The following is a 12,643-nucleotide window of genomic DNA, read 5'->3' as shown; positions in this document are numbered from 1 at the left end:
TCCACATGTCTTGGAGCAACTAAGCCCAGGCACCACAACTACTGAGCCCACACTTAGAGCCCATGCTCTGCAACAAAAGAAGCCACCACAATGAGAAGCCCACGCACCACGACCAAAGAGTAGTCCCCACTCGTCACAACTGGACAAAGCCTGAGCGCAGCTACGAAGACACAGCACAGCCATAAATAAGTAAATGAATGTGCTGGCATGACCTGATGGGACTTCTTATGCCCCTGCTCCTCCATGAAAGCATGGCATGGGGCCAGGAGAGGAGACCCAAGCTAGACCTACAACCTGGTACCAAGCCTGGGTGAACGCAGCGAAGTCTAGTCAAGGTCAACCAAACCTCACCAACTTGCAGACTATCATTGAGGAAAATAGATTGTTCGTGTGAGATGTGGGTTTTTTATGCAGAAGCACCACTGTAATAACTAAGACATAAGTCAACACCCCCAAACACATACCAAATACAACACACAAAATTTGTAAAACAATACTTACCCATAAGGTATATAATGTACTCTGACAGTTTTTATTACATTTCATTTTTTTTTTACTGCCGGGTGCAACCCACAGTTTGAAAAACACTGTTCTAGATAAATTGCTCTGGATTTTTTCACTACAACACATGATGATGGACCACACTGTATATTCACAAGAGTGGCTCACTTACCAGTTGGGTGACCTCACGGAAACTACCTTGCCTCCCAAATGTGTGAACAGGGGACAATAAAATCCAGCTAACAGAGTGGTCAAACAAATTCAATATGAGATCATGCATATTAAGTGCTTAGCAAAGTGACTGGTACAAAACAAGTATTTAATAAATATTACCTATTCTTTTTAAAAATATTTTATTAATTCAGAAGTGCCAGGTCTTAGTTGTGGCATGTAGGATCTACTTCCCTGACCAGGGAGCGAACCTACATCGGGAGTGTGGAGTCCTAGCCACTGGACCACCAGGGAAGTCCCAGCTGTTCTTTTCATTACTGAAACATCTGGTGAGGAACAGCAGGAACCAGAACAATTCCAGAGGTCAGGACTCATTTCTCGTGGATGGGAAACCATGCTGAAGTTCCAGTCTGGGAGAGGGTGACTGATGGCACGAGAGGTCTGGGCAAGGAAGAGCCAGGAATCAAACCAGTTGAGGCTGAAAGCTCTGGAGCAGTGAGGCATTAAATGCATCTTTGCTCAGTCCTGTCTTGTTCACCACCTTCCTAGAGTCTTGAAGGGATTCAGAGACCGGAAGGTATCATTAACTCCTCCTATCCCACCCTCACATGTGGATGTCTACACGCACCACCTGAATGTGAGTACGTGGCCAGCCAGCAGAGAATAATTAGTTGGCATCAGAGAACAACACAGGATCAGAGAAACAAGACTGCCTCCTCTGAGCCCGCATTCTCAATTGTTCCTTGAGAGAATTGGTGGTTGAGTGGTTAAGGACTCCACTTTTTCACTGCCATAGCCTGGGTTCAATTCTTTGACTCGGCAATTAAGATCCAAAAGCTGAGCAGCACGACCAAAAAAAAAAAGTTTCCAACTGCTCCACAAACCAGAGACCAGAGCCCGTGTCCACGAGGTATCCCTGCCGTAGCACCCCCACGCCAGGCACCGAGAAGGCACACGGCTCCTTCTGATGTGCAAGGGAAGGAGGAACATCATTTATGGACAACGGGAGGGAGTGAGCATCAGAAGCAGGTTGTAAAAAAGGCTTCTTTATTGAGAGCAGCGAGTGTAAAAAAAAAAAAAAAACCAAAACAAACAAACAACAACAACAATAAAGGTGTGGGGTGGGGGGGCCACCGTCCTGTCTCCTCCAGGACCAACCCCCACCTTCCATGCCCTCCCACCCCGCGCTGCAATTTACATACAAAAGCCGCCCACGGTGCATACAAAAAAGGGCGGGTTATATAGTGTCAAAAGCTCCTGAAAACTCCTTCATCTGCCAGGCACTTAGGATGAGGAAAGGAGAGAAGGGTGGGAGGAGACTTGGGGCTGGGTCAGAGTCCTCGCGTCCACGCGGGAGGACTCACTGGCTGTGTCCTCCACAATCCAAGTGCAGACCCCAAAGTGGGCCCTGGGGGGCCAGAACCACGCAGGACTTGAGTATATTAAGGAACTCCCTTGAAGCCAGCTCACCCGCAGCCCAGCACCACACACCCCTACCCCGCCGGAATGAAGTTGGCAGGTGGGTGGCAGAACTGGACCCGGGCAAGAGGAGGAGACCCAGGCCAGAAATTGGGGTTACCTGAGGCACCCACACTGTCCCTGATGGGGTAGGGGTGGCAGAGAAAGCTGCCCAGACCAAGGCCCCAGCTACCCAGTCTGGGTCCGAATCAGCCTCTCCGAAGGGCTGAAGGTGGGGAAGAGGAAGAAAGCCCAGGCCCTGCCAGTCCTCAGCAGTGCCTGTGGTGCCAGGGCGGGGCCCCTAGGGCCCAGGAGGACCGGGATCTAGCCCCTCATGCTGTGGGCACACCCTAGGAAGTCCTCCCCTGCCCACGCCATCCTGAGGCACAGCCTGCCTGGGCTCCCTCCTCACGGCTTGCTGTCTGCGGGGCTGTCTCCCAGGGCGTTAGCGATCTCACTGAAGGAGGGCCGATCCTTGGGGCTGAGGGCCCAGCACCGCTGCATCAGCCGGTACAGCTTGGAAGGGCAGCCCTCAGGCTGCGGGAGTCTGGCCTTCCCAGCCTGCAAGTCTGTAGAAAGAAGGAAAGAAGGGTAGTCAAAATATTTAGCCACCTGTCCAATACTCGGTGGGCTTTCCAGGTGGCTCAAGGGTCAAGAATCCAGCTGCCAATGTAGGGAGACACAGCTTTGATCCCTGGGTCAGGAAGATCCCCTGAAGTAGGAAATGGCAAACCGCTCCAGCATTCTTGCCTAGGAAAATTCCATGGACAGAGAAGCCTGGCAGGCTACAGTCCACGGGGTCCCAAAGAGTTGGAGTGACTGAGCATGCATGCTTGCCAACACTATGCGGAGCCTGCAGTTCCCAAAGGCAGCCACAAGAGGGAGACTCTCCGGGGCACTGGACAGTGCGGGTGAGAAAAAGATTCAAGCAGTTCTTGGCAAGTATCTTGCAACTGAAGCAAAGGGCCTTCCCTGGTGACAGTTCCCACTGGCGGGCGGGGGCAGGGTCCACGCTGCACAAGAAGCAGCCAGTGCACAGGGGCCTAAGTGGGGTCGATGGGCAGGCATAAGAGTGGCTAGAGTGACCACGACAGGGACAAGGGCTATTCACCAAGCGGTATGAATGCGTGTCAGGAATCTCACAAGTGGAACGGTCATATCCACGTACCTGTGGACACCAGCCCTGAGGGGAGGCCGGCTGAACTGGCCCCAGGACCCCGAGTAAGCTCTCCACCGAGAGAACACGGTGAACTGGCCCCTGGAAATACAGCTGCCTACCTGCCAGCACCTCGTCGTCTGCCTGCCCACCATGGGGCATCTCCCCGTGGGTGAACACCTCCCACATCAGCACGCCAAAAGCCCAGACGTCAGACTTGGTGGAGAAGTCACCCTCCAGGATGGCCTCGGGGGGCATCCAGCGCAGGGGCACCCAGGCCTGGCGGAAGTGGTAGTACTCACTGCGGGACAGGAGGACACAGAGGCAGTGGGGTGGGGAGAGGGGCATGGCCTGGGACCCCAGCCTCACCCCAAGGGTCTGGTCTCACACCCGGGCTGGAGCCCAGGTTTCCTGTTTCAAGGCATCCTGGGAAATTGGAAACATTTTTGTTTAGCAAGCAGTGGGGGCATACATACACCAGATGAAATCTAGAGGCATCCGTGTGGGGTCTGATGGTTAAAACATCCCCTTAAGAATCAGACTTTGCCAACATATCAGTATTTTTTAAAAGCTTCTAGTCATACATACTTTGTCAGTTTAAGAGTGTGAAAAATGCATATGTTAAGTGGAAAGAAATTTTAAAGAACTTTACTGGTGATAAACCAACCATGACTAAAGCAACAGCCAGACGAACCGTGGTGAGTCAGAGCTGGGATGACTCGGGGTGTTGGGGGGTTCCTGAAGGCACTATGTAAGCATGTATTCCAGAATGATCTCTGGCCGTGGGTGCTGAGCTTTAAGTCTTAGGCTTGCAAAGAATAATGACTGAATTCAGGAAGTAACAGAGGGACCCCTATGGATAGTTAAATTATATAGAAATTGCTATAAAGTTTGACTAGTTCTTCTTTTTAAAGATTTGTAATTTTTTATCACTAGAGAAAAGCGTAAGGTCAGGGAGCTGAGGTCGACGGGCTGGGGTGCCTGTGCACCCTTGGGAGAGGGTGGGAGGGGTCTGGGCCCCCTCCCCCAGGCCCTCCAGCTTTGGACTAGGCCCCTCTGCTGGCCCAGCTGTGTCTGCCCTCCGCCCCTCGCCACCCCACCCACGCCCCCTACCTGTTGTACACGTCCTTGCTGAGCCCCAGGGCCGAAACCTTCACCTGTCTCTGGGCGCTGACCAGGCAGTTGCGGGCGGCTAGGTCTTTGTGCACAAAGCGGTTGTTGGACAGGTGCTCCATGCCCAGGGCCACCTGGGTGCAGAGGCCCACCTGGAACGAGGAAGGGGCCCGTCAGAGCAGCCCAGGGCCGCGGGTTTCCGGAACTGCCCTTGACACAGCCCTTGGTGGGGTCTCAGGGCCGTTAACACGATGCTTAGGAAGCCCCAGAGCAGAGGCCCAATAGCCTGTTTCCTTCTCATAAAAGGACCTGCCTCCTGGGTCCTTGGAAGAACTGAATTTAATGAAATGAAGTGCTCCCCCCACGCACAGCAGGTGCTAGACTGAGTGAGTGGCAGACGGGGTGGGAAGAACACACGGTAACCAGCTGCTGAATGAAAAAAAAACGTATAATATTAAAAAACAATCATATCTGTGTATAAAATTTGTGTATAAGTGAACGTAGATATACACACCCACATACATACACAGACTGGTTGCCTCTGAGAAGGGGGACGAAGGCCAGAGAGAGAAAGTAGGGAAACTCGGTTTCTATTTTTTGTTGCGAACTACATATAGAAAAGTTCACTAAATATATGTCTACTTTCATGAATAATTATAACACCCACACTCAGTTAACAGACATCAAGTTAAAAAAAAAAACACAAAAATCAACAATGCTAGGCCCCCCCGAAAACCCCCATTGACTCCTTCCCCATCACGAATTCTCCCCTTTTCTCAAGAGGTAATCACCATCGTTCTGGGATAATAATTTCTTGGCTGTTCTTTATAGTTTTACCACTTACGCATATGTTCCTCAACAGTGCAATTCAGTTTGGCCTGTTTGAGAACCAGATAAAGCTGGAAGCAACAAAAATGTGTATCTTTTTTGTACCTGGATTCTTTCACTTAACATTGGGAGAGTCACCCTTTTTTGGGATATCATGGTACTGAGTTGTTTTTCATCATAAATATATCGTAACTTCTTTGTTCTTTTTTAAAATGTCTATTTTAAAAATATCTATTTATTTGGCTGCATTGGGTCTTAGTTGCCGCATACAAACTCTTAACTACAGCATGTGGGATCTCGCTCCCCCGCCAGGGATCAAACCCTGGCCCCCTACATTAGCAGCTCAGAGTCTCAGCCACTGGAGCACCAGGGAAGTCCCCATAATTTATTCTTTGTAGGGCCGGACGACATTTGTGTTTCCACTCCCACCCCCACACAAATTTTGGCTATTGAGAACAGCGCTGCTCTGAAGGTTCTTATGAGTGTATACATGCATGAGTTTCTCTAAAATACCTCACATAGGGTCAGGGACTGTAAGCAGCTTCAGCATTAGAAAATAATGTAAAATTATCTTCCAAAGTGTAGAAACAAATAAAATGTAAGACAGCTGGGGAGATTTTCGCTGCTACCTTTTTAAAATGTTTGAGCCGTGTCCATGTAGTGTATATAATACATTACGTGCTGTGTTTAGCCACTTGGTCGTATCCAACTCTTTGGGACCCTTTGGACTATAGCCTGCCAGGCTCCTCTGTCCATTCTAGGCAAGAATACTAGAGTGGGTTGCCATTCTCCAGGGGATCTTCCCAATCTGGGGGATCGAACCCACATCTCCTGTGTCTCCTGCATCGCAGGCAGATTCTTTACCCACTGAGCCATTGGGGAAGCCCATAATATAGTATATTAAATGTAATTATAATTAAGATACATTAACATTTAAAAAATACACATCAATGCATTGGATGCATATTAATTGAGCATCTACTGAATGCCATACAACTGAGTGCTGATGGAATACAACAGGGATGGCAAGACTGGGCTCCTGGTGAGAAGGCAGTCTAGGAGGTAAGAACGGTACCTGCAGGAGGGTGCCATCACCTAGGGGGAAGGTGAACCACACCAAACAAAGGTAAAGTCAGGGCGCCAGGGAGTGCTTGTAAAGGCCAACGGCCCCTTCACCTCTGCCACCTTATCTAAACCTTGGGAGGACACTGAGGGACACAGAACATGCAGCATTTCCCTGCGTATAAAAACAAGGCAAACGGAAATGCAGAGAGGTCCCTGTGGAAGGTCACTTACTGGCCAGCTGTGTCTCTTCCAGCACAGACACACTCAGGGCAGCTATAAGGGAGTAGCCACCCGTCACACGTGTGATCGCAAAAAGATGAGAAGAACATGGCCTGGGAATTCCCTGGCAGTCCAGAGGTTAGAATTCCACACTTCTACTGCAGCAGGGCATGGGTTCGATCCCTGGTAGGGGAACTAAGATCCTACACGCCACGCAATCCAGCCAAAAGAAAAACAGAGAACGTGGCCAATGACCAGTGTCATCGGTGATCAAGAAAATACTAATTAAGACCCAACAAGGTATCATTTGCCATATATCTTATTGTAAAATGTCAAAAGTCAGCCTTCAGCTTATCTCCAATGGTTCAGAAAAATGCATAAAAATCATAATATATATAGAGAAGAATAAAGCAAACTAGGCAAAATAAACAACTGAATCTGGATAAAGGGTCGATAGGCGTTCCTTGAACCTTATTATTATAGTCTTTTAAGTCTGAAATATCAAAATGAAGTTTAATCAAACATACACACAGAGGCCAACAAACACATAAAAAATAATAAGAAACAAAAGCAGCCTGTGTGTGGACCAATGAGAATATGTCACAGATTAACCAAGATTATACCAGGGCTTCTTGGGTGGCTCACTGGTAAAGAATCTGCCTGCAATACAGCAGGAGCAGCAGGAGACATGAGTTTGATCTCTGGGTCAGGAAGATGCCCTGAGGAGGAAATGGCAATGCACTCCAGTATTCTTGCCTGGAAAATCCCATGGACAGAGGATTTTCTGTCCACCAGGCTAAGTGGACAGTCCATGGGGCTACAGTCCATGGGGTGAGCTATAGTCCATGAGGTCTCAGAAGAGTCAGACACGACTAAAGCGACTGAATAGGCACACACACACAGCCATACCACCCTGGACACACCTGATATTGTCTGGTTATGTTTAGTGTGATTCTTTGTCCCTGAAGTTCAAAAGGGAGCAAAAGTGAATGTGAGTGGTCAAGGGGCTGCTCCCGCCTTACCCCAGGGCAGGAAGGAGTCAGAGAGAGGGGGTCAGGGCACTTGCTAAGCCAGGCTGGCTGCTCCCCTGCCTGCTCCCTGTGAGGTGGGCTCCTCAGCTTTGCCCACAGTCCGGGCTGATGCCAAAGCCTGGCTCTTCCCTCAGCACTGCAGCTGGCCCTCCTGGGTCACCTCACCACGCAGGGGCCCCAGGAACGGCAATCTGCCATCAGTGAGGCAAGCGGTGGGCTGCTGCCTGTGGACGGGCCCCTCCGCATCCCAGGCTGATTCCGAGCAGCTTCACTGGCCTGGCTCCCAGGGTCACTGCGGGGCAGACAGAGGACCCGAGTCCGAACACACTGGCAGCAGGGTCACTCTAAAAGCAGACCTCGGTCTGCATGCTCTGGCCCATGAGATCCCTGCAGGCTTCGCTGCCCCCACGAGAGGTTTGCTAACTGTGGTCACAACCTATTAGTATGTCACAAAACCCACTTAGTGAATTTTCATCAGCATTTTTTGGGGGGAATTGAAAATATCAGAGAGCATCATACTCAGTAAGGGTCAGTATCATTCATGGAACCTTCTTCATATGTCTATGTTGCGTTGTGATGTAAAAAAAGCGCCTTTTTTTTTTTTTGCTACTGTGGGTCTCAGTCAAGAATAGTTTAAAAAAAAACAATAGGGACATCCCTCGTAGTGCAGTGGCTAAGACTCTGTGCTCCCAATGCAGGGGACTCAGGTCCGATCCCTGGTCAGGGAACTAGATCCCACATGCTGGAACAGAGAGTCCATGTGTCACGACTAGCAGCTAACAATCCCACACGCCACACCTGAAGATCACATGTGCTGCAGCCAGGACCCGGTCCAGTCAAATAAACAGACATTTTAACAAACAAACAAAAACGATCTATACCTCAACTGTCCAAAACAGTAGCTCCCAGCTACTTAAGTTAATAAAAGCTTCATAACATAAAAATTCAGTTCCTCAGTCTCTCTAGCCACATCCTAAGTGCTCAATAACCCCACAGGGCTGGGGCCTTCCGCACTGGATGGCACAGGTATGGAATGTTTCTACCACCGAGGGAAGTTCTATTAAGCAGTGCTGACCTGAACCATGACCAGCCTGGACACGCTAAAGATCCAATGTATCGACCGACACTGCACGTGCAGACAGGCTGAACTTGGGCCACAAGCAGGAAAGCTCATCTTCCTGGTGCATTTTCTTTATCAAAAGGGAAGCCACAGGACTTCACTGGTGGTCCAGTGGCTAGGACTCCACACTCCCAAGTCAGGGGGCCTGAGTTCAATCCCTGGTCAGGGAACTAGATCCCACATGCCGTAACTAAGAGTTTGCAGGTCACAAGTAGAGATTCCACACGCTGTGTGCCACTACAACAGCAGGTGCAGACAAATGAAATAATAATAATTTTTGTTTAAGGTGAAGCCACAAAATCTCTGGAGAGCTTCCAAATGACTGTGCGGGCCAGTGAGGAGAGGTCAGGTCAATGGGTCCACCAGGATGACTGAGCCCTCCCTGGGTGCAGGGCCCGACAGTTTATCTCCAAGGAAAAGCAGAGACTGTGCTCCCCCAAGAGCTCCGGCTCCCAGGCTGTCATCCTCAGAAAGCTTCAAGTACCATTGATGGTAAAAAGGCCTCAGAAATGGACACTCCACTTCAGGCGCCAGAACCCCAGGGCACTGTCCAGTCTTGCCTGGTCGTCACTAAACAGCAGACAAAGGCTTTTGTCACGAGCTCTCAGCGGACTCGCCTTCCTCCTCAGCCGGCCCTCTCTGCTCTGGCTCACAGGCTCCTCAATCTGCTGCAAGTCATGGGAGCAGAAGAGAGAGGACTTGGCTCGGTGACTAACTTGCTACCTTTCCAGAGAGGCAGTGTTTCTGGAAATACTGGCTGAGCGAGGACAGTAAAAGAGAATCTGCCAACCCCAGCCAATTAAGCGTTTTCCTATTGCTGGGCGAGCCGCCATCAGATGGCCACGGGATTAATCTTCAAACACCGTTACAAAGACTTGCACTTTGGTAACCCACCCTTCCTTCCAACTTTTATACCCTGGGGGCTCGCCTGAGTTCTGGCCAAGCCCCTGTGACACTTCCTGGGTCTTCTCAGACAGCCGGCGCTTCCCGTCCAGCTTCTGACTGCTTAAAGCAAAAGTGGGTCCAGCAGGTGTACTAGACTGCTCCTGCCCGTCATTAGTCTGCAGGTGATCCACGAGGAAGTCACAGGTTACAGGGCTCAGATTTCAAAACCCCCTTCACCTTATCAACCACACCAACGCACATCACCTACAACCATGCCAATACCTAGGGCCCTCATATGTTCTTTGTAAACATATTTTATGTATTTATTTAGGGTCTCAGTTGCAGTATGTGGGAAATTTAGTTGCGGCATATGAACTCTTAGCTTGGTTTCAGTATGGGGGATCTAGCTCCCTGACCAGGGATCAAACCTGGGCCCCCCGCACTGGGAGTGCAGAGTCTTAGCCATTGGACCACCAGGGACGTTCCCGTACATCTTTGATCTCCTCTATTTCGGACCAGGAATCCTCCTGGGACTCCCACCAGCTCACGCATACCAAGCACGGCACTCTCATTCCAGCTCTAGCTGACCAAGGAGCAGCCTGCCTACCACTCTGTCTCCCTTTAAAATCTGATCGTGTTCTCCTTCTGTCCTCTCAGGAAGGACCCTAGAAACATAAAGTGGCAAAGCGGCTCACTACATTATTGGCACGAGAAACCATCTAACAAGGTTTAATGTGTCTTTCTTAAGGATTTTCATTTTCACGGAATCCCCCAAAGGAAGTTTTTCAAACTACCAGTCAAAACCCACATGAGAACTTCCCTGCTAGTGCTGGGCTGTGCTTAGTCGCTCAGTTGTGTTTGACTTTTTGCGACTCCACAGACTGTAGTCCCTGCCAGTCTCCTCTGTCCACGGGGATTCTCCAGGCAAGAATACTCGAGTGGGTTGCCATGCCCTCCTCCATGGGATCTTTCCAACCCAGGGATCAAACCCAGGTCTTCCGCATTGCAGGTGGATTGTTTACCATCAGACAGTAAAGCCACCAGAGAAGCCCATGAATACTGGAGTGGGTAGCCTATCCCTTCTCCAGGGGATCTTCCCAACCCAGGAATTGAACTGGGGTCTCCTGCATTGTAGGAGGATTCTTTACCAGCTGAGCTACCTGGGAAGCCCTGCTAGGGCAGTGGATAGGAATCTGCTTGCCAATGCAGAGGACCCAGGTTCGATCCCTGCTCTGGGAAGATTCCACATGTGGTGAAGCAACTAAGCCTATGCACCACAACTATTGAGCCCTGGTGTCACAATTACTGAAGCCTACACACCCTAGAGTCAGCAAGTCTCGACTTCTGAGCTTGCATGCTACAACCACTGAAACTGAAGAGCCCAGAGCCTATGTTCGAGGACAAGAGAAGCCACCACAAGAAGCAACCCGTGCACCGCAACTAGAGAGCGGTCCCCACTCTCTGCAACTAAAGCAAGCCCACGTGCAGCAACAAAGACCCAGCTTGGCCAAAAATAAATAATTTCTTTAAAAAAAGACCCATATAGTTCTCAAGACCAATTTAGTGGATTAAAAATAAATATAGGATAAGAAATATTAAGAGCATCAAATACAGTGTTGTGAAAGCTTAATTTTAGCTTTAAATGTGTATGTGTGTGTGTTGGGGCATGTGCTGGGCCATGACACAAAATGCATTTCTTATAGAAGTCTCTAAGCAAAACCATTTCAAGCCACTGTCCTATCCCAGGGCTCCTTAAACCTTAATTAGCTTAAGAATCAGCTGGAGAGCTTATTTGAAAACTTTCGGTCTTCAGATCCCACTCGCAAAGATTCTGCCGTACGTGTGAGGTACGGTCCAGAAATTTACAGTGTCTCGTCCTTCGCCCACCATCCAATGCAGAATACTGTCCTCGGAGAGTGTGGAAACCAACTTATTGAAGTTTCCCCATCAAGTTCAAGATGCTCGGGCAACAAAGTGTGCAAGAGATCTTCAGCAAAGGTGGTGATGATTTCAGCCAGAGTCCCTCGGGTCACGTGAAGGAAATAACTGACTTCCTGTCCCTTGCCTCCGCCCCTGTCCCAGCCACAACAACATACCTAGGCTCCTCTTCACCCACCATTCACCTACTTCTTATCCTGAAGACTTGAATTTGAATGGCTTTCTTTGTTCAGATTGTCTGTCCACCTAAAGGACATGGACACCTTCAAGGTCTCTTACATCTCTTATGACGTTCTTTACGTCTCTTGCTGACTTTTCGTATCTTATCTGAAGTCTGTAAAGCATGTGCTGCACTCATTTGCCCAAGCTCTCCCCCCAGATCCTTAGTGCCCAAGGACACCCCACGGTCTCAATTTTGGATTGCCAAGGGCCCTGGGCACCATGACTGGCCCAATGACAATTCACTGGTTCCCTGCGTGCTCTCGTTTGTGAGCTCTGGGGTCCTGACATCCCACCCAGCTGGCGAGAGCTATCCTGTCCTGCGGTATCCTATCTCCAGCCACTGCAAACTGTCCTGTGGCTTCTCAGAGATGGAGGCAGGGGCACCACGCCAGGAGGCCAGCCCACTGGCCTTGTCTGGGCCTCAGCGAATTCACCTGTGATGGGAAGAGGTCAGCCTGAAGGTCACAGAGCTACTCCTGCAGAGAGATCGAGGGCAGCCAGGGTTCCCCCCACCCTCCTGCCTGATCAACCAGCCACACCTTGCCGTGACCCGGGTCAGCCTCCAGGCTGGGAACAGTCACCCGGAAAGGAGGCCCAGCAGTCTGCCTCCTGCGCTGAGCTTTGCTTGCTTATGTGGTGACATCATTGTCACCGTGGACACAGAGCACCCGGCCACATGGAAGCGGGGAGGGGGTACGGGAGGGGAGGAGGCGGCAGGCAGGGAGAACTGGGCACGGAAGGCAAGGTCTGAGGCGGGCAGGGCGTCGTAGGAAGCGTTCCCTTCTTCACTGTTTCAGCCCAGGCCTGTGTCTCCACAGGGCCCCAGCCAGGGCTCTATGCCAGAGGCAGGAGCAGAACCGGAAGGAAAGGCTGGGCAGCCCACAGCCCGAGTGAGAGCAAAAGCGTGAAAACCACAGGCGGTGAAACCCTGGCAGC

The 12,643-nt window shown here is 50.4% G+C and overlaps 1 protein-coding gene across 2 annotated transcripts in view; it reads right to left on the bottom strand.

Annotated features, from left to right (window-relative positions):
* Positions 1-1,702: 1,702 nt before the first annotated feature.
* Positions 1,703-12,643, bottom strand: part of PTK7 (protein tyrosine kinase 7 (inactive)) — a 64,250-nt gene continuing 53,309 nt past the window's right edge. For both annotated transcript variants that reach the window (NM_001192965.2, XM_010818186.4), the window contains exons 18-20: positions 4,400-4,551; positions 3,409-3,587; positions 1,703-2,699 (exon numbers count right to left, since the gene is read on the bottom strand). In NM_001192965.2, the coding sequence (NP_001179894.1) occupies positions 2,539-2,699; positions 3,409-3,587; positions 4,400-4,551 (492 nt within the window). In that variant the 3' untranslated portion in view covers positions 1,703-2,538. The remainder of the gene's footprint in view (positions 2,700-3,408; positions 3,588-4,399; positions 4,552-12,643) is intronic.

The sequence above is a fragment of the Bos taurus genome, chromosome 23 (assembly GCF_002263795.3).
Source record: "Bos taurus isolate L1 Dominette 01449 registration number 42190680 breed Hereford chromosome 23, ARS-UCD2.0, whole genome shotgun sequence".
NCBI lineage: Eukaryota > Metazoa > Chordata > Mammalia > Artiodactyla > Bovidae > Bos > Bos taurus.
Note: the sequence above shows the minus strand (reverse complement) of the source record. Positions and strands in the feature narration are given on the sequence as shown.